This window comes from Microtus ochrogaster, unplaced genomic scaffold (genome assembly GCF_000317375.1).
Source record: "Microtus ochrogaster isolate Prairie Vole_2 unplaced genomic scaffold, MicOch1.0 UNK69, whole genome shotgun sequence".
Taxonomy (NCBI): Eukaryota; Metazoa; Chordata; class Mammalia; order Rodentia; family Cricetidae; genus Microtus; species Microtus ochrogaster.
The window spans coordinates 1,284,383-1,308,052 of NW_004949167.1; the positions used below are offsets into that span (position 1 = coordinate 1,284,383).

General features: G+C 51.3%; 1 protein-coding gene across 2 annotated transcripts; it reads right to left on the minus strand.

Annotated features, from left to right (window-relative positions):
* Positions 1-174: 174 nt before the first annotated feature.
* Positions 175-19,972, minus strand: Ipo13 (importin 13). 2 transcript variants are annotated; one of them, XM_005370052.2, is made up of 20 exons: positions 19,180-19,971; positions 16,711-17,447; positions 10,888-11,028; positions 10,644-10,785; positions 10,375-10,541; positions 10,050-10,170; positions 9,816-9,963; positions 9,262-9,443; positions 9,162-9,188; positions 8,831-8,965; positions 8,525-8,668; positions 7,124-7,204; positions 6,512-6,649; positions 6,249-6,345; positions 3,547-3,599; positions 1,361-1,427; positions 1,219-1,277; positions 1,001-1,090; positions 510-691; positions 175-420 (listed from the first exon to the last, which is right to left on the minus strand). In XM_005370052.2, the coding sequence occupies exons 1-20, from the start codon at positions 19,261-19,263 to the stop codon at positions 324-326; spliced, it is 2,892 nt and encodes a 963-aa protein (XP_005370109.1). In that variant the 5' UTR covers positions 19,264-19,971; the 3' UTR covers positions 175-323. The 2 variants fall into 2 exon arrangements, 1 of the variants encoding a protein (XP_005370109.1); XR_003376630.1 differs by lacking the exons at positions 175-420; positions 3,547-3,599 and having other exon boundaries at positions 589-691; positions 19,180-19,972.
* Positions 19,973-23,670: the final 3,698 nt, after the last annotated feature.

Below are 23,670 nucleotides of genomic sequence, written 5' to 3' on the forward strand. Positions count from 1 at the left end.
TTGTTTTTCGAAATAAAGTTTCTCTGTAGATTTGGTGCCTGTCCTGGAACTAGCCCTTGTAGACCAGTCTGGCCTCGAACTCACAGAGATCTGCCTGCCTCTGCCTCCCAGGTGCTGGGATTAAAGGCATGCGCCACCACCGCCCGGCCATCCCTATTTTGTTAACCAAGGCCTGGGTCCAAGCATCCTTCGATTCTTCCATCAGGCTTGGGTCCACTTAGGTGAAGGTGGAAGCAGAAAGGACACAGGCAGCAGTGAGGGTGCAGGTTTACTCTTTGGGAATAGGAAGGGGTGAGAAGGGGTGAGTGGGACACAGGTGTCCCTCAGTAGTCAGCTGTGTAGTCTGTGCCATGTAGTCCCCGGCACAGCAGTGTAAATTCCTTCACCATCTCCTTCACTCGTCTCTTGTTCACTCGCTCACTGGAGGAGGGAAGGGAGAGCACGTTAGCATTGTCCACCAACACCATCACTTCCAGACCCAAGCTCAGGCCCATACCAGCTCCGCTCACCGAAGGATCTGCTGGCTGAAAGTGTCCTTCTGCTCAGGGCTGAGACGGGCAGATGGGAAACCAGGTGGCTGTAGTGCCTCCTTGATCCATACGCTCAGGAGGCTAAAGCAGTGTTTGTTCAGGGCGAACAGGATATCGGCAAAGCAGTCCATGAGGCTGCGGGAGGCCTGGCCCCCAATGGCCTAAGAAAGAGGGGTTCTCAGTACATAGTCTTTCTCCCCTATAGCAAGGAGTCTTAGGCATATTGCAGGCTCTCTGGGATACGTCCGCAGCCAAGCTCTTTAAGTAGGCACTGTCTTCTGAGAGCCAGATCGTCACAGATCATCACAGACCCTCACAGCAACCCCAACAACATTCAGATATTTAATCACGGGAGAGACAGAATCAGAGAGCTTAGGAAACCAAAGACCTGGCCCCACACCCCAACAATACCAGCTGCTTCAACAGTGAAGGTCTCCCCACATACCAGCCCACCACTTACTCCAGCTCACCTCCAGAACTGCTATGAGCAGCATACGGCCATCTTCCTGTACCACTTTTCCCACAGACTCTATTTCCCCACACCGAGGCAGGAGCTCAGTCTGCAGAAGGTGAGAGGCCTGTGAGCCCCATCTCCTTCCCACCTCTTCCTGGGGACAAGATCTGGGCACCACACCTCCACCCCCTGAGTCCTAGGGTCACAGGGGCCAAGGGTTAGCATTGGACTCACAAAGAAGCCACAGGAAGCCTTGACAGTAGGTGCCTCAGGGAACTTGAGGGCCAGCACAGCTGTGGGAGAGGTGGAGGTATATCAGACGGGGCCTACAGATGCAGGGGAGCCCAAGCCCAACTCTCCACTTGGCCCCACTTACCACACTGGAACACAGCTTTGACATCCAATCGCTCACACAGGAACAAATCTGGCTTCCGCTTCAAAGCCTGCAGAAGGTGGAGCTGGTAAGCCCAGCTCCAGGCAACTCCAAGGATCATCCCCGCCACTCACCTGCCACCCGAGCTCCTAACTTCACACATCACATGTACTGGATGCCACCCAGACATCTCTGGGAACTCACATTACCCCAGAGTTCAGTCAAGTGAGAAGCTGCCCCCAGGATTCGGAATATACATGTAGGTGTACCCAAATGCCAGGGGATGGGAGAAGCTGTGGGTGGGGACCATTAATGTAGAGTATTTAGATCCCAAATCAGTCCCTAAGCAAAAACCCTCCCCTCTCCCCTCCCAAAGGCTCCAGGTGGCCAGTAGTAACTGTGTTTTGAATCACAGGAAGTGGAGGATCCTTGGGTTTGTGAGCAGGGTAGCAAGAAGAAGAGATAACAATTGGACATGAGGCCCCAGTCCAGCACGGCCCCAACCCCAATTCCTCTCATTCTCCCAGCTCCTCCTCAAGAAGAGGAAAAGTAGAAGATCTAGATCCCGCCTCCCTTCTCTCCTCCAGGATACTCTGTCCAGGCCTGCTCAACCATCCCCACCCTAGGAGCCAGTGCTGCCATGGGGTAGCAGATGGAGGGATGGAGGCAGATGGCCTGCCCCAAGTGCTACCAGACACGGTTGTCACATCCTTGAGTCACAGAAGACGTTCGGCACAGCTCCAGCAGTCCTTAAACACTGCTGTTCTCCAGTGACGTCCCCAGCGCACACCACAGAGACCTTCCCAACCCCTCATACACCTTCTGCCCCCATGTTTATCCAAGTGCAAACACCCCTACATGTACCCCGACTTGAAATGCCCTCCTTACATACCTCTGTCATACTTACACACCCTCGCATTCACTAGTCTGCACTTACCACACTCTCACTACAGTTACACACCCAACCCCACACATCCCCAAAATGCACACACTCACAGCCCTCTCCCACGTACACCATCCCAACACAACCACAAACACACTCAAACAGCCTCCTTGCCAAAGTGCACTGTCACAGGTCCCCACACACATACCCACCCAGGGTCAGCACACCCTTATTCTTCACGTCTCGTGTCCCTGTGAAACTGTAGGCTCCAGGGGAGCAAGAGCCACACCTACTGTATGCGCTCAGTCTGTCAGCGTACAGCTTTACCTCAAACTCAGCGAATATGGGAAGAGCAAGCGAGGGCCCCATTTACTCCAATCCACGGGATCCTCCAACATGGAACCCATCACACTACCTCCATCCACCCATAGCCTGGCACACATCTGCCTGCCATGCTCATTCAGTGTCAGCATGGTAACAACTCACAACATTATTTCCATTAAAAACTCACTTCACCAGAGCAAACACACACACACACACACACACACAGCCAACACATATTCATGTTCAGTGTCCATCCATGGTCTAACGTCACAATCAACACACATACAGTGTAGAGGCCACCACCCTCCTCACATGTCACGGCAGTTTCACATGTCTCAATGTTCAGCACGACGTGCGTCCTACTCACCGCACATGACCTCCGCTCCCTTCCATACCCAAACTCCAAACATACATAATAAGGTCAACACACTTAAGCACACCCCAGGCACAAACACATTCTATTGAGGTCTCACAGTAGAGCCTGCACCCCACTACCAGCAGCCCCACATTCTCTCCACCAAATGGACTCTGGGCTGCACATTTGCCTTGAGCTCTGTTCTTCGGAGCTGCTCCCAGCTACCTCCTGGGAGCACTGGGAGCACTTAGGCATGTAGTCCCCGGCGGGAGCACGGGGACAGTGAAGCCCAGGCCCCGAACTTCGGTCCTACCCTTGACGTTTCTGGGTAAGGCAGCCACACAGGAACTGCTGGGTACAGTCACCACCCCCTCCTCTCCCAGTCCCTCCCTTCAGGACCAGCCTCTCTCTGGTCTTTGTAGGTGACTGAGCTAGTTGAGGCAAAGGGGCACTAAAGGGGGATGTTGGGTTGTCAACTTCCACGGAAACAGATGAAGAAACTCTATTCAACTGAACAGAAAAAAAAATTTGTCAACAGAAAGCTAAAAATAGGCTTAAATTGAATTTCAACATAAGAGAAAGAGAAAGAGAGAGAACAGAACGTGAATGAATAAAACTAAAACACACCTGTGCCAGGAGTTGCATAAATGAATCAACAATATCAGGATGGTCCCTGGGCCCTAAAATATAATAAAGATGGAACTTAAGAAAAAATTATACAAACAGCAACTCAACCTCATATAGTTATGTGGGACTGAGAGCCTGCAGGAGACAGCATGGGGGCACATGAGCAGCAGGAAGCAAGATAAAGAAACAAAACATACAAAAACCATGAACTGGGAGAAGCCCAACAGAAAGAGACGGCAAAGTGAAGGACGGGCCTGCCCCAGCTCCCCCAGGGGCCTTCCACCTACTTCCCAGTCCCCCCAGCAATCCCTCGGTGCTCAGACACTTCTAGATTCCACAGGGCTGAGGAAACATGCTGCGGCTCTGGTGGTCTGGGGTAGCCCTACACTGCTTCTTGGCATATACTTCCCCATCACAGCCATCTTAGGGGAGAGCAGAGCTGGCTGTGGGTTGGTCCATGGCAACTCATTTTGAGGCTTGGCTAAAGGCCCTGGGAAGTCCAGGGCATGAGAGCCAGAGTAAGTGTCTCCTTCAGTCTGATGGTCTTAGAGCTCTTGGTCTGGCCACGGGAAGCATTTTGTTCCGTTTGCTTCAACTAAAGAACTCTTATTTGGGTAAGGCAGGGCCCTGGGTGCTATGAGGCTGGTCAGTCATCATTGGTAGGGCCAGGGGGTAAACTGCATCATAAGGTCACGACTTTGCTCCATCCCAGCAAAGTTTCTCCACATGGGAAACAGCCAAACTCAGGGCTGAGGACAGCTCCCAGTGCTGGACATACCAAGAAAAGGGAGAACCAGTCATTATGCTACCCCAAGACCCACTGGGAAGGCAGAGCTTGAGGAAGCCTGAACTGGGACAACAAAACAGGTATGGGGACCATGCTGCCCAACAAGACAACCAACAACCCCGACAGGTAATGATGCTGGCCATCCGTGCCTCAGCTTTGATAGGCATGAGCCTGCAGCTCCTGCCTGAGACACCACTGAGTAGCTGTGTGACCTTGTGTAAGCCACAGATGTTATTTCCCCTCCTGGAATATGTAATGTCTTCCTCACTTCCTTCTGCAGGCTACCAGGAGCTACTACTTAAGGCTGATCTTCTCATCTCTGAAATCTGCACTTCTTGGGTCCTGGAAAGGTCCAATGGGCTATATGCCTGGGTCCCACTGTAGAAGAGTGTTCAATGTGCAGTTCCCTTCCCGCTTGGGCCAGATAGTATGGAAGAAAGGTTCTAGGGGCAAGGAACCCTCCTTGATTCAACAGTGTCTGAGCCTGGCCTCGTTCTGGACACAGGGGATATAGCAGAGATGCAATCCTGCCCCTAGGGGGCTCGGTCTAGGAAGAGAAACTAGACATTTGGAGGTTATTCATTTCATGGCCTGTGCTCATTTGCAGTGTCAGTGTGGTGCTGGGTGGCACACAGCTACAAGGACCCAGCTGTGCCTCAGAGTCACTTGTCTGAGGAGTAATGCCTGCCTCCTACCTAAGGCATGAGAGAGTGAGCGCTTACCCAGCAAGGTGAGCACTTTTCAATTGGAGGGGCAAGGCATGTGGGTGTGGCTGGACTGTCCCCTTCCCTTCACGAGAGAACATTAGAGATACAGCAGAGTTTGGTCATATGGGAACGTGACGATAACCTGAGGGCAAGGGCCAGCATTTGAGGGTTTTAGGCCAGAGAGAAAATGAGACTATATTACTATTTTGTGCAGTACAGTGTGACTGCTCCATGTTGGATGTATTGGAGATGGGGCAGGTATTTATGGAGTTAATTCAGGGGAGGCTGAGCCTAAACTGAGGAGGGGCTCATGGACGGTGAGGAGTGGACCCACTGAGGGTTGAACAGATTCAAGATCACTGGGACTCATCCAGAAAAGGAGTACAAGCAGTGGAAAAGGTGGAGTTGAGGACAGTCACACCAGGTTTCTTCCCACTCTGGTCTGCTCCATGGTCCACAAAGAACCAGACACTAACAATATGAGCTAGGAGTACCCTGTGCTCTGGATGGACCTCTAGTTGGCCTGAAAGCTCAAATCCAGGCCAGGCTTAGGGGGCTGAGGAACAGCATTGCTTCTGTACCAGGGCAGAACCTGGATCAGAGAGGAAACCAGTTTCCAACTCTCTCAGGCAGAGGGCCACAGAAAGAAGGATTTGGACCTACCATCAAAGGGACTTTGGGCTCAGAAAGGACTAAACTTTGACATGGGAAAAGGAATCAACATTCCTCATATACAGAAGCCCAACCCAGGCCCTAGGAACTAGAATGCCTGAAACGATATGGAAAGGAGGCTTAGAGGCAAGTGACTTGCCCAAGGTCACACAACTAGCTTGGTGGTGATGAGCTTAGATTCTAGGTCTTCCTGGTTTCATAGCCCATGCTCCTCCAACTTCTTATTATATCCCAAAGGCAATGAGCCAGACTAGTGCCCCAAGTCCCTCAGAGTCTGAGCCCAGCTTCCCCAGTACCCAGGCTGGCCTGGAGCACAGGCAGGCTGTATAAACACCATTCACCATCTTATCCACCTCAAGCCCAGAGAACCAACTACTTATAGGTAACAATTGTGCGGTGCTTCATCCCCCATTTCCCATCAAGTCCCACGTGCGACCAGGGGGATGGAGAACAGAGTGGGTAGCTTTGGCTCCCCGGTGGAGGAAGCAGAGGCGGTGGCAGTGGCGACGGCAGCAGTCACCCCGGTTGGCACTTACCTTGCTGGAAGAGGGTGAGTGTGACGGAAGTGGCCAGCAGGAAGAGGGCCTCGATTGGGGGAAAGTGGGCAGGCTCATGTGCAAAGATGTGGACCAGCTACAACAAAGCAGGGAGAGCTGGTCAGCCTCACCAGGGCAGAACAACACCCCTGGAACATAGGCGGGGACCCCAGCATGGCAGCCATCTGACACTGCCCACCCAGGGCCAGACCTCTGAGTAGGTTGATATCCGGAGCACCAACTGCCTAAACCAGAAGACCTACCTGCCGAGTGAGGTCAAGAGCAGAGGCCTGGGGGATGGTGCTATACATCCGACCCAGCATCTCACAGAGCTGTGGCACCATGGGGGCAAAGTCATCGAGCAGTGTCTTCACAGACTTCTCAAAGATGGCACACACTGCCTGAGGAAGAAAGAAAAGAGACCCTCGTCAGCAGGTCATGGGAGGGAGGCCTAAGAAAGGACCCTTACCCAGAAGTCTGGTCAAGCCCTGGAAACCAAGCAAGGTAAACAATCTATTCCTCAATCTGAAAAGAAGGGGCAAAGGACTCTCTACAGAGGAGCACAGGCTCGAACTTTGTCACTTAACTCCTGTTACTTACGTCGCTACCATTTCTTTTCAGGGGACAGTAAGAACAACTGAAATCTCAACTCAAAAGGACGAGGCAGAGCCAGGCCTCTGGTGCTACAATGGGCACCTGCTACTTGGCCCTAAGGTTGCTCTAGTTTCACCCAGCACTTCTGTGAGTCTGGGGTGGCGGCAGGGTAGGGGTGCCTTCCCAAAAGACGTTTCTTTTTGTGCCAGTATTGCAGCAAATCCTTTACTCTGGCACTTTCGGCCAAAATCGGCCCAGAAGCAGAGAGGGTCAGGGCTCACCTCGACCACCTGGGCATCGTTCAGCCACTTGCTCAGCACCTTCTGGATGAGCTGGAAGACTTGTTGTAGCACTACCACCACCTAAGGACACAGGGAGGAGTGAGGCACCACTGTGGCCGCCTACCCGAGGACCTGGCTCGAGGCAAAGGGCTCAACCCATCACCCTCGACTGCACATTGAGATGGTGGAACATAGGACCCATGGGAGCAAGAAATGGTGTGCTTAACCCCCCAGCAATGAAGGAGAATATTTTGAACTATAAGTCCTTTCAGAGGAAGACTCAGAACTGCAAAGCAGAAATGTCCTAAGCTCTTGATAAAATTAAAATAGCTTTGCAAATATAACAAAACAAAACAAAACTCACTCTCTGTTCATTTCTGCTCAGAAAAAAAACAAAGTAATGGGCTAGCCCCTGAGGAGGAAGAGATGCTGTCTCACCCAAATAGGCGTGGGGCAGGGAGCCCCAAGGGATGCGTAGATACGGGCAGCTTATGGCAGAGCAGAGAGCAGGCTGAGGTCCTGGGAGATAGGGAAGGCAGGATGATGACTGCCACAGAAGAAAAGGGGGGCTCTGCGGGATGATGGGGCCCAGGCTTGGCCTAGAGCCCATATGGGAACTGAAGCTAAGGTGTGGAGCTGAGCAGAGGCCAGACCCCTTTGAGAGGGAAACTGAGACTTGTCCCAGATCAGACAGCTTGTAAGAGATCACCTAAAGGGCTGGAGATGTAGCTTGGTGCCAGAGTGTTTGCCTAGCATGCACAGAGTACAGAGCCCTATGTTCAATCTCTGACAGCACAAAAGCAAAACCGTCCAATTACAAACACCTTTGAGCCAAGCACATGGGAGGCGGAGGCAGAGGCAGGAGGATCTCTGACTCAGGGCTGGTCTTGTCTACATAGCAAGTTCCAGGCCACTAGGGCTTCTTAGCAAGACCCTGTCTCAAAAGAAAAGCAAAAACAAAAAAGCAAAGAGGTCATCCCAAACCCACAGCACTCATCACCCTGCCTAGCAACAATCTGTTTCTGTGCATCGCCTCTCAACGGTGGGCAACCCGAGTGCCTGCGGGAGACAGTGAACGCTAAAGCAGGAGGCCCTAAGGAGACAGGGCTGAACACGCTCATAATACAGCTCAAAGGGACCAAAAGATAAGGTCAGTGTCCCTCACAGTGGGGGTAAATAAACCTCAATGCCATCACCCCAGCTGAGCTGAGGACAAGGAAAACATCATCTACAGGATGAGGGAGGCAATAACTTGGCCACATATAAAGTGGAAGGTCAAAGGACCAAATGCCTAACCTCTGCAGGGTCAGGAAGCAACGCCAACATTATCTACAGGGTTGGAGAGTGGTAGACAATCCCACGAGGAAAGGAGGAGGGAGGGGCAAAGACAATGTCACCTACTGGGTTGGGTCCCTGTGGCACTGGCAGTTTCCGGAGCTCAGGGCCTTCGTGATCATCTTCATGATGACTGACATCCAGTGTGGTAAAGAGATTGGAAAGAAGCCCCAAGATGTGGACAATGGCCAGCTTGTTGGAGGGATTAGGCTATGGGGAGAATCAAATCAAGCTCTAGACCTCTGAGCTCCAGCCTAGGGGCCAGATCACTCACCACCAGCCCTGAGTGCCAGTTCCAACATGTCCACCCCCATGTGCACAGAGGAAGCCCCCGAGTCCCAGTGCTGCCCCAGGTCCCCAGAGCTCACTCACTATCTCTTCTGCCAGCTTCTCCAGTTGTTGGATGTAGGGGGAGATGAGTGAGTGCAGGTTCTTAAGGATCTCTTCCACCTGCAGGGCTGACAGCAGGAAGCCCAGTGCCTGCATAAGCCACATGCACTGGCTTGTCTGTGGGGCAGAAAACAGGGATGGTCCATTCTGACCACATTTGCTTGGGAGTAGAAAGGAGAACGAACCTCTTGGGGAGGATTATAAGAACAAAGACTAAGAGATGAGTCGGGAAGAGAAGGTAAAAAGCAGGATTTAGGGGTAAGCAATTCCCCACCAAATATCCAAGGAGCCTTCTAGAAAGCTTGAGCCATACCTTGTGGATCTGCTTCATCAGCACATCCTGGGGACAGAGAATAACATATCAGTGTGGAGCAGGGCACTCCGAGGCTTGCACCACCTGGGGCACCACATACCTGGGAGACAGCTACAATATTGGCAGCATAGGGTGGCAGGTCGTATTTGCACTCCCGGCAGATCTTTTTGAGGGTAGACACAGAGGAGACAGACAGCTCAGGATTGCCTAGGGCATGCAGCACAAGGGGCAGAACATTGTTGATCATGACGGGGTGGTCAGCCAACCATTCAGACAGAGCTCCTGGATGAAAAGGCAAAGAGAAGGCTCTCTGAGGCAGGCAAGGCTTTCGGAATGGTTGAGCTACAGCCTCAGTATATCCAGAGCACTCACAGGGTCATGTAGGCATATAGGCATTGATCTCAAACATGAGCCTCAATGCTCAAAAGCAGAAAGGGATCACTCAACGGAGGCCTAGCACTGCTGCTCCACTAAATAACAGCAAACTAGCAGCACTGAGATGCAGCTCAGAGCACTGTAGAAAAGACTTGCCAGGACAGTTAGCGGGCTGCAGCGCTGACTGTGTGGGGAAGGACCCAGCAGGCCAGCCATGCTTAGTTAGGGATGGGTGCTGAAGCTCTAGGAATGCAGTCATGGATGAATGCCAGGTCTCACCAATGGTGAACATGACAGTATCTGCCAGCTGCACATTGCTGATGCTGATCCGTGGGATGAGGCCAATGAGCCCAGGCACCACATCAGAGTAGTTGACATCGATGGTCTCTGCGATGGATTGGAAGCCATAAAGCAGGGCCTCTGTGTGCTGGGGAAAGAAGGTACCACTGGCTTGACTTAGGAGGAGGGTGTAACAAGTGACGGCAGGCAGAGGGAATCAGGTTTGGGAGTTACCTGCCAGGAGTAGGGCTCTTCTGAGCTTGTGAGCAAACGGCCCAACTTGTCATAGAGGTTGCTAAGCAGCTCAGACCCCAGCATCTCATAGACATACATGAGCGTGTCTGAGATGTCCACCCTGAAAAGCAGATGAAGGCCTTTTTTATACTGCTTGGATCTTTAACATAAGCCAGGAACCTATCCATGGACCCTTATATCCCTGCAAAATTGCCTAAAGACTATAGAAAGGAGCCCCCAGAAGTCAGTAAGCCTGGCTGATTGCCTCTTCCCTTATTTCATCATTTAAGACTGTTTAGAGCGAGGGTTGGCCTGCTAGCATCACCTGTAAATTCGGAACTGCTCCTTTTCATCTGAGGACCAGAATCCATATTCCTCATCGGGAGGGAACTGGGCCTTGTGCAAAAGCACATCCACCAGTTGGAAGTAGACTGGCCGGTACACCTGCTGGTACACAGCCTGCTTCTCTGCCTCAAAGGACAGAATGTCATCCTGAGAGAGCCAGGAAAGACAGTTAGCCACTTTCCCAGCAACTACAGAAGCATGATCCAGCTTCAAGAAGGCTCAGGCCAACTGACAGTCACACAGACATACCTGCAGCGTGTACCAGAAGGTGAGAGTGAGGGAGCTGGTGGTTTCATTGACAGGATAGTGGCCAGGAATGCCCGTGCAGAACATGATCATGTTGACGAGTGCCAGGAAGCTCTGCCAGTGCTCTACTTGATCTAGCAAGGCCCTGGGACGGGGAAGAGTGAGCTCATTGTACCTCCTCAATGAGGGTCCATAACTTTAACCTTCAATAGGCCCTGCCATCCCACCAGCAGTGCCCACTCCCTACCGAGAGTGATTCTCGCCCAGGGCCACAGCAATGCGACAGATGCCATGGGAGGTCTCCATGTCCCCATTCTGAACTGCCTGTCGCAGTTGTTCCTGCAGTCCCAGAACCAGCGGAATGAGTCTCAGGAGCGTGTTCACATACCTAGAGGCATGAGGTAAGGTGACCCATCAGAGTCGTCTGCCCAACCCCACCAGTTTTGAGAGAAGGGCACAATTTCCCAGCCTTCCACCCAAGCCTTCCTACCAAAAAGAGGCCAAGGCCCCTTTGATGCTGCTCATGCTGAGAACATTAGGTCAGAGATCTTTGGGAGAGCTCTGGGCATGAGGCACAAGAAAGTCCGAGAAGCATATTGAAGGACTTCCTGCAGCAGGACTGGAAGCTGATGCTGGGATGGGTTAACGCTCGGAGGGCAACAGGACAAAGAGAATGCATTTCGCATGAGAGTGACATGAATTTTGGAGGCCCAGGGGGCAGACTGTTAAATAGGTTGAAATGTACATCTCCTAAAAAGATATGTTGAAGGGTTGTGGAGATAGTTCATATCATACAATCACGAGGACATGAATTTGATCCCCATAACCTATGCCAAAAAGTTGGGCGTATTTGTGCTGCCAGTACTGGGGAGACAGACATGAGGGTTCCAGAGCCTTGGTGGCCCGACAGCCTAGCCTATTTGGTAAGCTCTGGCCAGTGAGAGGTCCTGTCTCAAAATACAAGGTCCACAACTCCTTAGGAACAACACCAAGGCTGTTGTGCACATACACAAACACATGATGTTGGCAACCTATCCCCCCCCAGTACCTGAAAGCATGGTCCTAAGCATTGTTGCAGATAGATTGTTGTGCTCTTAATCCAGTATGACTTGTGTCCTTATAAGACAGCCACGTGATGAGAGACATCATGGGACAATGCCAAGGGAAGAGAAAGGCAAGCACCGGAGCTGGCAGCTGCAAGCCAAGGACTACAAAGCTGCCAGCCAACCGCCAGGCAGGAGGCGGCAGGGAAGAAGTCTTCGGCAGGTTCCAGAGGAAGCACAGTCCTGCTGACACCTTGCTGGCAGCTGCCAGCCAACCACCAGGCAGGAGGCGGCAGGGAAGACATCTTCGGCAGGTTCCAGAAGAAGCATAGTCCTGCTGACACCTTGCTTTCAGACTTTAGCTGCCACAACTGTCAAGCCATTTCTGTCATTCAAGCCGTCCATTTGTGGTACTTGGTTATTGTGAATCCAGAAAGGAATAGTCAGTGTCAGGAGACACTGGACAAGGGTGGTCATGTCAGAACACCAATAAAGAGGACTTTGGAATGTCACAGGGCATCAGTTCCCACTAGCTGCCGCCAAGTCCCAGCTCCTGTGTCTGGTGGCAGCAGGATCAGAGCGAATAAGATGATGAACTTAGGGCTAACAGGTAAAATGGACAGTATGTAATAACTGGCTGATTACAAAAGATAGCTCTCCAAATAAGTACAGCTTGGAATTACTGAGACATAGAGAAGGCACAGGACGCCTTAACAAGAGGTGAAGTCCTGCGTTAGACAAGACGTGCAAGTAGAAGTGCTTAGAAAGAACAGGACATACAACTCCGATGCCCAGTAGAGAGGGAAGAGCAAGACACAGATTTGGGAGTCTCCAGCTGGTAACTAAAGATACACGAGTCAGTAAGAGCTGATCAGGAAGAAAGCGCAGAGAGAAATATAATGTCCAAGTCAGAGTCCTGGAGCATAGACAGGACAGGCAGTGAGAGCCAGGACACAAGGGGAAGGGGGATGGGGACGACAGTAACTCCATCCACTCTGTGGGGACAGGATGAAGCAGAGGAAGCCATCTTCTAAGAGAAGATCAGGTGCTTGGGAGCTCTCTGATGTCAACCAGTAGTAATTTATATATGGCAGGAAGGAGGATTGAAGGTCCATGTTATCTGGATTTGGCCTAGGCAAGTTGCTAGGCAACACTATCTGGACCTTAGTGAGAAGATGAAAGGACATAAGGGGGCACCCAGACCAGGAATGTCGACTTCCTTTTCTATACCCCCATTCTAGATTCTGCTCGTAAAAGCCATCCACCCCAGTTCAGAGACAGCCCCAGGGGGTATCGCCTGGAGACAGCTGGGATAGCTTCAGTCTCAGGATCCTGACACAGGCTGCACCATCAGACAATGGGTACCTTCAGGCCAGGCTCTAGCACAGAGTCAGGGTCAGGGCCAAGGCTATGACCCATAAGCTCCCTAGCAGCTGAAATGGAGGCTGTCTCCACAGCATCTCTGCTGTATCCTCTACCTGCCAGTTCGTGCAGACAGAAGGTAGGCAGTGAAGGCTCTTAGTAGGCTTTATCTGAGCCTCAAATAGGATAGAGCAAGGACAACACAGCCTAGAAGGGCCCAGAGTACTGCTCAAGGTCAAACAGGAACTTAGACACAGATTAGACTCAGACAGTCTTATAGGTCTGCTTCCCTTTCCAAGCCCAAACACAATTTCCTGCGAAGGATCTATGCCAATCTGGGTTTGTAGCCCCAGACCTCATGACGAGAGGCCAACACCTCATCCAGTTCACTTCCCTGTCCCTACCCCATTCTCTATGAGAAGGTATTCCAGTATTAAAACTGTATTTCAAGCTGGGCAGTGGTGACGCACGCCTTTAATCCCAGCACTTTTAATCAGAGGCAGAGGTACTCTCTGAGAGTTCAAGGCCAGCCTGGTCTTTAAGAGCTAGTTCCAGGACGGTGACGGCTACACAGAGAAACCCTGTCTTGAAAAATAAACAAAAATGTATTTCAGGGGGAAAATTCAAAGGAGAGAACCAGAAAGCAGGAGCAAGTATAGAGGAACAGAAAAAACGATGAAACCAGTGCAAGCTGGGCTGGAGGGAAGGCTAATATTGGAACACCCAGGGAAGGCAGAGTCCGGATTACCCAGGAATCGGTCACCCAAGGTGACTTTCTTAACCTAAATATAGCAAAGTAGCCTGGACAGAGCAGGTCCCCAGGGCCAACTCCTGGCTTGTTGTAGCCCACCCATAGTGAATTTGCCTGTGTAGATTTTCTACCACACAATGCTGGAGACCTCTGAGCAAACAGAACAAGTCTGAGGCCTCAGAGGTATCTAGACTTGTTAGGGGAATCTTTAGGACCACGGTGAAGGTTGTATCCAAGAGGCCTGGCTCTAGACGGTCAGCTCCTGCAGCTGGAGCAGAGCTGTTGGGGATGTCTTGGCTGCCGCTCACACTGAGCTCAGCCCAGACCTACAATTAGAGCTCTGGGAGCAGAGCTGAGAAAATGGGAAGAGTTGCTAAGCAACCAAGGGGCTGCAACCAATGGGCGCCCAGGAGGCTATGGGTTCTCTCACTGGCCCCTTGCTTGCTCATTTGTTCAGAAGAGAAGGGGCATCAATTACTTGCTAAAGCTCTTGAGACAGTCTGGGTGGGTAAACTTAGACGTATCCAAGGATACCCTCCATCACCCTGGTCCTTGCCCTGATAATTTTCTCAGTTGCCACCTAAGCCCATTCAGCACTTGAGCCTCATGCTGTCACAAGAGCTCTGACTTGAGACTTGGTGTCCACCTTATGCTAGGGACCCAGGGGTATCTTATTAACTGCCCCTGCAAAGATAACTGCAAATATTAGCACATACATGCGATATTATGGAGTACATGGGAACCACACTAAACATCTCATGCTCTCTTATTTAACCTTTAAACCAAAATGTTTTCGGCCAACACTTATTATTTTCTTTTCTCTTTAGTGGTGGGATTGAGCCTCGAGGCTTATACATGTTCGGCAAGCACTCTCCTACTGAGCCCTTGCTTTATCTACAGACTTTAGAACTTAAAGGGCAGTGCTTCACCACACTGTACTTGTGTGGGAGCTCCAGCCCACCGCTTCTAACAGTTTCTACTTCTTACCATCAATTCTAAAAGCAAACAGCTTTAATCAGTTTAGCAGTAGCTTTCTGTTTTTCTCTTAAAAAAAAGAAAGCAAGGCTACCATTAAACCTAATCACAAATGGTAGATGGACAAAAACATCATACCTGCAGCTCCTAATTTAAAGCACGTAGTGTATGCACAGCATATATGTACTAATGGGTGCTGCGGATCTCCTCCCCGGAGTAAAAGCCACAGAAGAGCTGCCGCCTCTCAAGGAACTGGAATCCTCTTCACTGAATATCCAGGGCTGGCCCTGGGCACACTACAATGCCCTTAGGTCTGGTATGACCGCCCCCTTTAATGCTCAGAAGCGGTTTCACCCAAGGTCTCACATTAGTAAACCAACTCTGAAATTCAAACTCGGACAAGGCACTCCCCCCCACGCAGCTTTCAGTGGTGTTCCCCTCCATGTCTACCCAGGAATTCCAAAACCCTATCTTTGAAGCATTTAGGCTCAGGTTTTCAGTCTTGTTCTTTCCAGCCCAACTTACACCCAAAAGAATCTCAACAAACCATTTTCTCCATGTAAAATCCTTTAGTAACTTTAAACCAGTCCTAGGATTTAAAAAAAAAAATTCTCAAGCTTGGCTGACAAGGTCCTGAAGGATTTGAACCTGGTCCTCCTACAAGTCTGGCCTTTCAGCCCAGCTCTCGGATGCCTAATGATACAAGCCACCACTAATCCCTTCGCATCCTTCACTTAGCCTGGGTGCTTCCATCTGTCTGGATGTTCTTCCCAAATCCATCAACTGCATCTGACTACATCCGAGTACAGCTTGGTTTATCACTGCCTCTGGGCAGGCTTCCGTACACCCCAGACTGAGCTAAGTGCCCCCCTGGGTTCCTAGAGCAACTGCTCCCGCCGTTCGTACTGAACGGTAGTTACCCACGCGTGCTCACCAGCCTGTGGGCAGCTGACATGAGTTAAAGCCTTCACCTGTGTGTTCCAGGGGCTCAGCACAGGGCCCAACACAGCAAGGCCCTGACGGATGTTTGACAAATGCAAACTTCACTCCTTTCACCTTCTTTCTGGTCTTTAAATGTGCTGTGGCACTGTCCACTCTGGGGTTTTGTGCCTGTTGTAGTACTCAGGAGGCAGAGGCAGGTGGATCTCTCTGAGTTCAAGGCCAGCCTGGTCTACAGAGGCGAGTGCCAGGACAGGCTCCAAAGCTAGAGAAACCCTGTCTCTAAAAACAAAACATAAAACAAACAAACAAAAAACCCAACGGCAACAACAAAAAAACCCACCCCACTACAGTAGAGAAGCCCAAGCTTGATCTGAAGAATCCCTGGGTACTTTTCTTGGGAGTGAGAGAAAATTGAAGTTGCAGTGGAGGTGATGTGCCTGCCCAGGGGCTGCAGAGCAGAAGAGCAGTATGGAAGCATAGGAAGGCAGAAGAGTGGCATGAGATGATGTTGGTGTGTGCCTCGCTGTGCAGGCATCTTTAGGAGTTAGACCCACGATTCTGAACTTTAAACACAGAGAAAGCCACTGGTCGGAATGGAAAGAGTAGACCCTCATTTTCAGGAGGTAACTGGCTGTCGGGATGATGAGGGGAAAAGCAGGAGACTGGTAAGAAAGCTCTGCTACAATCTGGGAGTGATGACAGCTGGGGCTGGGGTGGCAGCAGAAACTGAAAATAATAGATCTGCAATATGATCGGGAGCAGAACAGCCAGGACTTAGTGACTGGCTGAGGGGAAGACAGGAGGCAAATATTTTAGCAGTCTACCAGATAATTAGTTGTTTAATGTCTGCCTCGCTTTCTCAACCATGAGGACAGGGACTGTGTCTCACTTGCATCCTTGTTTCTGTCTCCAGTATAGGATCAAGAGGATGACACTCCATTAACGTTCGCTGGACGGGTGGGGTTGTCCCTCTCTGGGAAGCCAGAGCCAAACTCACCTTTGGGCATCAGGCTGGGAGATGGCATTGACGATGGCCTCCACGCTGCTGTCAAAGAGCTCTGAGTCCTGCAGAGCAGCGAAGGCAGCCTGGATGAGCGCCTCACAGTCCTGCAGGGGTACTTCCAGCTGCACCCAGCTGGAGAAGCACTTGAGCACCTTCTGCCGCACACAGCTGGGCGAGCTGGGCTGTTGGAGTAGTTGCTCTAGCAGCGGAAAGACAGCCCCACACTCCACAGCCAGGCTGGTCCGCACCAGACCTTTGCGGTACTGGGGCAAGCGGCTGGTCTGGAATTCCTCAGGCAGTACCGTTAGCAGCTCTAGCAAAGCCAGACAACGGCCCTGGCTATCCACCGGAGAGTCCTCAGCCTGGAAGAGTCGAACCATATCTGCCACGGCACACGGCCAAGCGTCAGGCATCATGCTGAGAGCCAGGGAGGCCAGTGCCACACACAACCGTGTCAGCACAATTTTGGAGCCACTGGCAAAGCGGGTAATCTGGGTGAAGAGCTGTGCCTTTAGGCTTTCATACTGGTCAGTGGGGATGTCACTCCAATAGCGAGAGATCTTGATGTGCAAGGCACTGGCCCCAAAGTACTGGATCTCGGGCACCTTGTCCGGCTGTAGGAGCTGCCAGCTGAAATGCCAGGCCTGTGGAGATACCTGGGCCTGCATCAGCCACTTCTGAGCCAGGTTCTTGTTCTCAATATTGGGGTCGTAGTAGAGCTGGTGCAGCGCCTGCAGGACAGCACAGGACTGAGCAGGTGCTGGCTACTCTGGACCCTGCCAGAGCCCAGAACAGAGAGTGTGACTTGGTTCTGCAAGATGCTGCCTCTCCCTGACTGCGGGGAGAGGGAGTGAGCAGGAAGGGAGAGCTTGGGTTCAGCTGACCTCTTGAGAGCCTGAATCTGTCCCATGTTCTATTATATCTTCATCTTATAGTACAAATGGGTTCTGAGAGGGGCTCTCCACAGGAAAGCGGAAAAGGTGGGGGCTGGGCTCTTTCCATTGGGAGGTATGTGAGGGCAAGGCCTAGGAGGAAGGAATGGCTCCATAGGGGTAAATGTAAGCTTGAGACAAGTATAGAATAGCCTGAGGTGAGGTGGGCTGGCCCTTTCAGACACAGCTGCTCCCACTGACTCCAACAAGCAAATTCCACTTGCTCCCCAGGATCATCCCGAGGTCACTCCGGAGGCCGGCACTAAAGCCACTGTGCAATCTGAGAAGGGCTGCTTCAGGCCAGGGAGCCCTGGAATAGAGATTCACTGGAAGGGAGGGCGGGGTGAGAGCATCTTCACAGAGCACATGTAAGCCTCCAATCAGATGATGCAGAGAAGCCTTGGCCAGAAGCAGCCCAAGCAAGTGCCTACCCAGGAGCTGTCAGGAGCAGAATCCCCAGGGCCCCAACTCCAAAGGGACCTCATGTAGTAAGAAAACAATGGCTCATCTCCCTGGTAGCATATGGAACCATGTGCCGCCATGCCAACACTGCCCAGCCCCAAGGGCTAGGTTCCCTAAATGGACTCCATCCATTAACCTTATCTATAACCCCTGAAATCCATTTATGGCTATTGCCCCTTGTTGAGCCATCAGGGATGCAAAAGGAAACAGAAAACAGAAACAGAAAGGATGCATTCTCAACATTTGTTAGGGGAAACAGGGCTCGGGAATAACAAATGAGTTTCTACAAGTGCCCCTTGTTGTCCATCAAGGTATCCCTAGCTCTCTGTTCATCCTAGGTTTGTGTGTGTGCGCGCGGGCGCGAGCATGCATTCCTGCATGCCAGGCTGCTGGGAGAAGCACAGAATCAAAAAAGATGGCCTGGGCAATGGAGAAGACTGGGAGGAGGCAGGTAAGTTAAGGAAGGGCCTGTTAAGTTGCCAGCAGAGCCAAGCCCCTTGGATCTGGCACAAAGCAAGAGAGCCAGACACTCCTGCCTGTCCAAGATTGGTTTGACTTCCATTCAATAAGTAAAAAGACCCTTTTTTGAAGATGAATGAAAACATAATGCAGGTGCTTTTAGTTCCAGATATTTTTGGGAGCCTTTGACTGAACAAAGTGAGTCAGGTCCGGGATGGTTCGGCATCAGTGTGGTTTCTAAAAGGGGGAGGGGATGGCTGAGTGGCAGGTGTTGTGAGTTCCTGGCTTCCTTCAGCACTGTGCTCTTGCCTTTCTCCTGGAGCTGGACAGGAGCCAATTTGGCTATAGGTCTAAGCAATCAGCACCCTGAAGGGAACAACCTAAGATCCCAGAGTATCTGTCCGAAAGGGGACTGTGTCCACAGAAAGCCAAAAATAGCCCATTAGGTACTGCAACACTGCTATCCAAGCCTGCCGAGAGACGGTAAATACCAGGTGCTCTAGGGGCATCATCCCAGCGGGCACTGAGCCCAGGCCTGAGCTCTGGCATTAGTGTCAGTCCCCAGAACTTCTGCTCTGTCACTGGCGTGCCCACCCCGAGGCCCTCATACCTTCTCCACGTTCTCCACAGTGAAGTCCAAGGCTGGTGCTGCTCCAGCCCCTGCAGCCCCCAGCTGCTCCTCCCGCCGCTCCATCTTTGCTCCCTGCCTGGCAGGGAGGTGGACCCTGATCTGCCTCTTGCCCCAGCCCTTTGGCTGTTGGCCCCCTGCTAGACCCCGGCTTGAATACCCAGAAAGTGGTGGGATGAGGGGATGCCCAGGGCGGGCATGGCTGCCGAGGCCTCCCCACCTCGTTTGGCGTTGTGGGGGGGACTTGCAGAGGTCAAAAGATGTGCTCTTCCGAGAGGACCCACTGAGGTGGCTCCCAAAAGGGAGGCGTCAGTGAGGCGCTCCCAGGCAAGGGTCCTAGCGGGAGGTCACAGCCCTGTCCCTTGAATCAGAAATCATAGGGGAGGGAGGCCTAAAGGGGAAACCGAGGCCCTGGCCCGTGAGGGGTCACAGGGTCAACGGCCTGTACCCACAACACCCTAGTCTGGGTGAGCTCCTAGATGCTATGAGGTCAAGGGGCTGGGAGATCACCCGGGAGAGAACCCTTCGCGGGATACGGAGGCGTCCAAGGAAGCGCGGGGTTGCAGTTTCGCGAGTCTGGGGCAGAGTCGGTGGAGTTGAGGGGCTGAGCTAGGACCTCTCCGTTGGTCTGGCCCACGATCCGTTCGCCTCCCGGGTCTGGCCCCGCTATGGTCGCTGCCTCCGCCCCAGTGACTGACAGACAGGCCGGCCCGGCCGGAACGGGGCGGAGACCTCAGCAAGGCGCGGGCTGTCCCGAGCGCCTGACCCCAGTACCACTAACTCAGGCCCCCACCCACGCCTGTCCTGGCCCGGCACGACCAAGCACATCCAGGCACGGCCCAGCGGAACTACGCGGAAACTCATTCCGGGTCTTTGGCTCTGTCCTCGTGCCAGCCCGCGCGCCCCCGAACAGGCGACGGAACGGCGCACCGCCAGGGGCCCCTACCCGAAGCAAGGACCCGCCTCTATGCACCCTGGGAAATGTAGTTTTTGTTGGGCAGGAAGGCGGTGCCTGACGAGGGAGGCTCGGAGCACGTGGGTTGAGGTTCTGCAGAACCCTAACCTATTCCGGCCTACCAAGGAGGATCGTCTTCCTCAGTTACAGTGCCCAGGAGTGCAACTCCTGCGAAGACTTAGGACCTGTGGAAGGAGTTGGAAGCCAGGGCTGGAGAATGGAGGGGAGAGGGTCAAGTTCTACCGGTGCTCACTGCAAGGACATGGTCCGGCCCAGGGGACTGGGACTGGTTGTGTTGGTGAACCATCAGCACCCTCCATTGAAGAGAAGAGATAGGGGTTACTTGGTTTCCCACAGCTAAAAAGAAAAAAAAAAAGGTGATGCAGATCTGCAACCAGGAAATCACATACCACAGTGTGTGTGTTTGTGTGTGTGAAGTGGGGGAGGAGCTCATAAGGTTTTCATTATATATTGTTATGCCTCCATCTGCGAAGTCCCCCAAAAAACCAACAAGGAGACCAAGTCCCATATGTAAAAGCAAAGAGCCTTTATTTTATGCAAGTTTGCAAATGGTCTCTCCACATGACCAACGTATTGGAATAAACGGAGAGCCCTGAGCTCAGTTAAGAGTTGGGTTTTTACAGTAGTAAAAGTGGAGGTGAGCGGTTTCTGAGGTTCACGACCCCTGATTGGCCGACATTTGTCTAGGGGTATCCTGTTGAGTGTGCTGGCAGGTGATCCTTTCTACAATGGTTGGAACGTTAGGCATTTCCTTTGGATGGTCTGTTCTTGGGTGGTGCTCAGGTAATCTCAATTCGTGGTTCTTCCTGCAACCAGGTGTTGCTTCAGGGTAAACTACTGAGTCTCAGACCTCCATTGAACTTATCGATGGCTGAGTCCTACTCTGGCAGGTGGTAATGGGTGGAAGAACTTCCTTTGGGTGATCTGTTTCTATTTAGCTTATCATGGCTGGCTCCTACAATATATCATGCGAGTAAGAGTAGGTTACAGCTTTACTCTGGGTTCTGCTCTCTGTATTCCTCAGTGGTGGGTTAGTTTGCTTTGAGATGGAGTCTCTCTGTGGGCAGTGGTGGCGCACGCCTTTAATCCCAACACTCAGACAGTCAGATCTCTAGAGTTTGAGGCCAGCCTGGTCTACAGAGCAAGTTCCAGGACAGCTAGGTCCACACAGGGAAACCCTGTTTCTGAAGGAAGAGAGAGAGAGAGAGAGAGAGAGAGAGAGAGAGAGAGAGAGAGAGAGAGAGTCAGTCTTTGGCATCCCAGGCCAGCTTCAAATTGCCTAGGAAGTGGAGGATGCCTTTGACCTGAGCCTCCTACCTCCATCTGCAGAGTGAGGGATTACTTGAGTGTGCCACCAAGCTGAGTGTATGAGGTGCTGTGGATAGTACCTAAGCACCCTATCAATGGAACCATATCCTTGTTAGGTTTTGAGATAGGATCTCACTATGTAGTCCAGGTTTGAGGTAGGTATTTTTATTATTTCCATTTAGATTTGATTGAAAAACTTACATATCTTTCTAGCCACAAAGTTATAGCTTTTTTTGGAGATGGGTAAAAAACTGAGAGATTTATCTAGTGAAGCAAACTGAGAGATTTATCTAGTGAAGCACAAGCTGAAATAATTCATGAATAAGGCCTGGCCCGTTTTCTTCCTGTTTGCAGTTAAGGACTCATTCAACTTACCATGCCCTCTTCCTGTTAAGGTACCTAGACAATTGATTGCAGGTTTGGAGACCAATGAGGATAAGTCCCTTCCTCATAATATGCCCTGGGCCCCACCTCCTATGTCCTGTAACACTTGGAAGTGTCACACATGTCCCCTCTAAGATTTAAAATGCTGGGGCTGGAGAGATGTCTCTGCAGTTAAGAGCACCGACTGCTCTTCCAGAGGACCCAGGTTCAATTCCTAATACCCACATGGGTATGAATAGGGTTGAAGATATGAATAGGGTTGGAGATGGCTCAGTGATTAAAAGCACTGGCTTCTCCTAGGACCTGGGTTCAATTCCCAGCACTCACATGGTGGTTCACAAGTATCTGTGGCTTTGGTTCCAGGGGATCTGACACCTTCCTCTTGTCTCCACTTGTACAAGGCACACTATGGTACACAGACACTCATGTAAAACATCCATACACATAAAATAAAAAATTAGGTAAAATGTCATATGGAAAAGTGAAGGTATCAGGGCTTTGTTGAGTGCCGTTAGAGGAAAGCTACATCCTCCTGGTCAAAAGATTTGGAGTCTGGCTTCTCTTCTGGTTCTGGGTAGTTAGTGGCATGACATTTTGATCTGACTCAGCAGGTAAAGGCACTTCCTGCCAAATCTGAGGATTTGAGTTCAGTCCTGGGAATCTACATAGTGGAAGAAAATAACTGATCCCAAAACCCTTTCCTTAGCTCTCCATGTGTGTACATGTGCCCCCCAACATACACATAATGAATGAATAAAATGAACAGAACTTTCAGAAAGTTGATATAATTGGATTTCTAGTCAGCTGGCTAGGAGACCGCCCCTGAGGAAAGCTAATTCACCTGAAGACAAGCTAAAGAGAGGTGGGAGGAATAATTACTCCTTAATGGGATAAGGTCCTGAGCCCCCCAGGAAGCTTCTCTCACAGCAGCGGCTTGTAGATCTTGACATTTGTGCCCAGGTTTACCTAGATGCATCTGAGAAAGGAGACTCAGCTGAGGAATTGTCTTGGTCAGATCTTCCTGTGGGCGTGCCTGCCCAGCTGGCCTGTTTGAGTTAGACTCTGAAAGTCTAACTCCTTGTGTGTCTCGTTTTCAGATACTGGCCAAAAGCCTAAGCATGCCGTGTCTGAGGCTCTGGACTTCCTCACTGTTTCTCTGAAGGCACCCCGCCTTGCTTTGGCTGCTTGCCAACCTTCTTGCCTAACTCAAAAGGCTTAACTTGGTCTCCTCTTTGGCTCCCTCCTCCCAGCAGAGGTCAAGATTGTCAGCTTCTCTCCCACTGTTGTTCTCTCCAACTCTAGTGAAAAAGGCCCAAGCTTCCTTCTGTGTCTGTTTTAAAATTATTTTCTTAAGGCCGGGTGGTGGTGGCGCACTCCTTTAATCCCAGCACTCAGGAGGCAGAGGCAGGCGAATCTCTGAGTTCAAGGCCAGCCTGGTCTACAGAGTGAATTCCAGGACAACCAAAGATATCACACAAAGAAACCCTGTCTCGAAAAACCAAAGAGATTTATTTATTTATTACACATACAGTGTTAGAAGAGGCCATGGGATCTCATTATAGATGGTTGTGAGCCAACATGTGGTTGCTAGGAATTGAACTCAGGACCCTTGGAAGAGCAGTCAATGCTCTTAACCTCTGAGGTATTTCTCCAGCCCATAATTTATCAATGAGAGTAAAAACTCAAAAAAGAAGCTCCTGATTCCCCCTTAACATTCCCATTATGTTACACAGCCAATAATCCCATCAGAAGGATACTGTCTCGGTTCGCTTTTGGTAATAATCCCATCAGAAGGATACTGTCTC

What these genes read in the sequence shown, in the direction of transcription:
- Ipo13 (XM_005370052.2), bottom strand. Translation starts at nt 19,263, where the DNA reads ATGGAGCGGCGGGAGGAGCAGCTGGGGGCTGCAGGGGCTGGAGCAGCA. An exon ending in GAGCAGTTCCGAATTTACAG is followed by an intron (nt 10,171 to 10,374) that starts GTGATGCTAGCA and finishes TCTGCTTTTCAG; the next exon opens with GGTGGACATCTCAGACACGC. An exon ending in ATATTGTAGCTGTCTCCCAG is followed by an intron (nt 9,189 to 9,261) that starts GTATGTGGTGCC and finishes CTCTGTCCCCAG; the next exon opens with GATGTGCTGATGAAGCAGAT.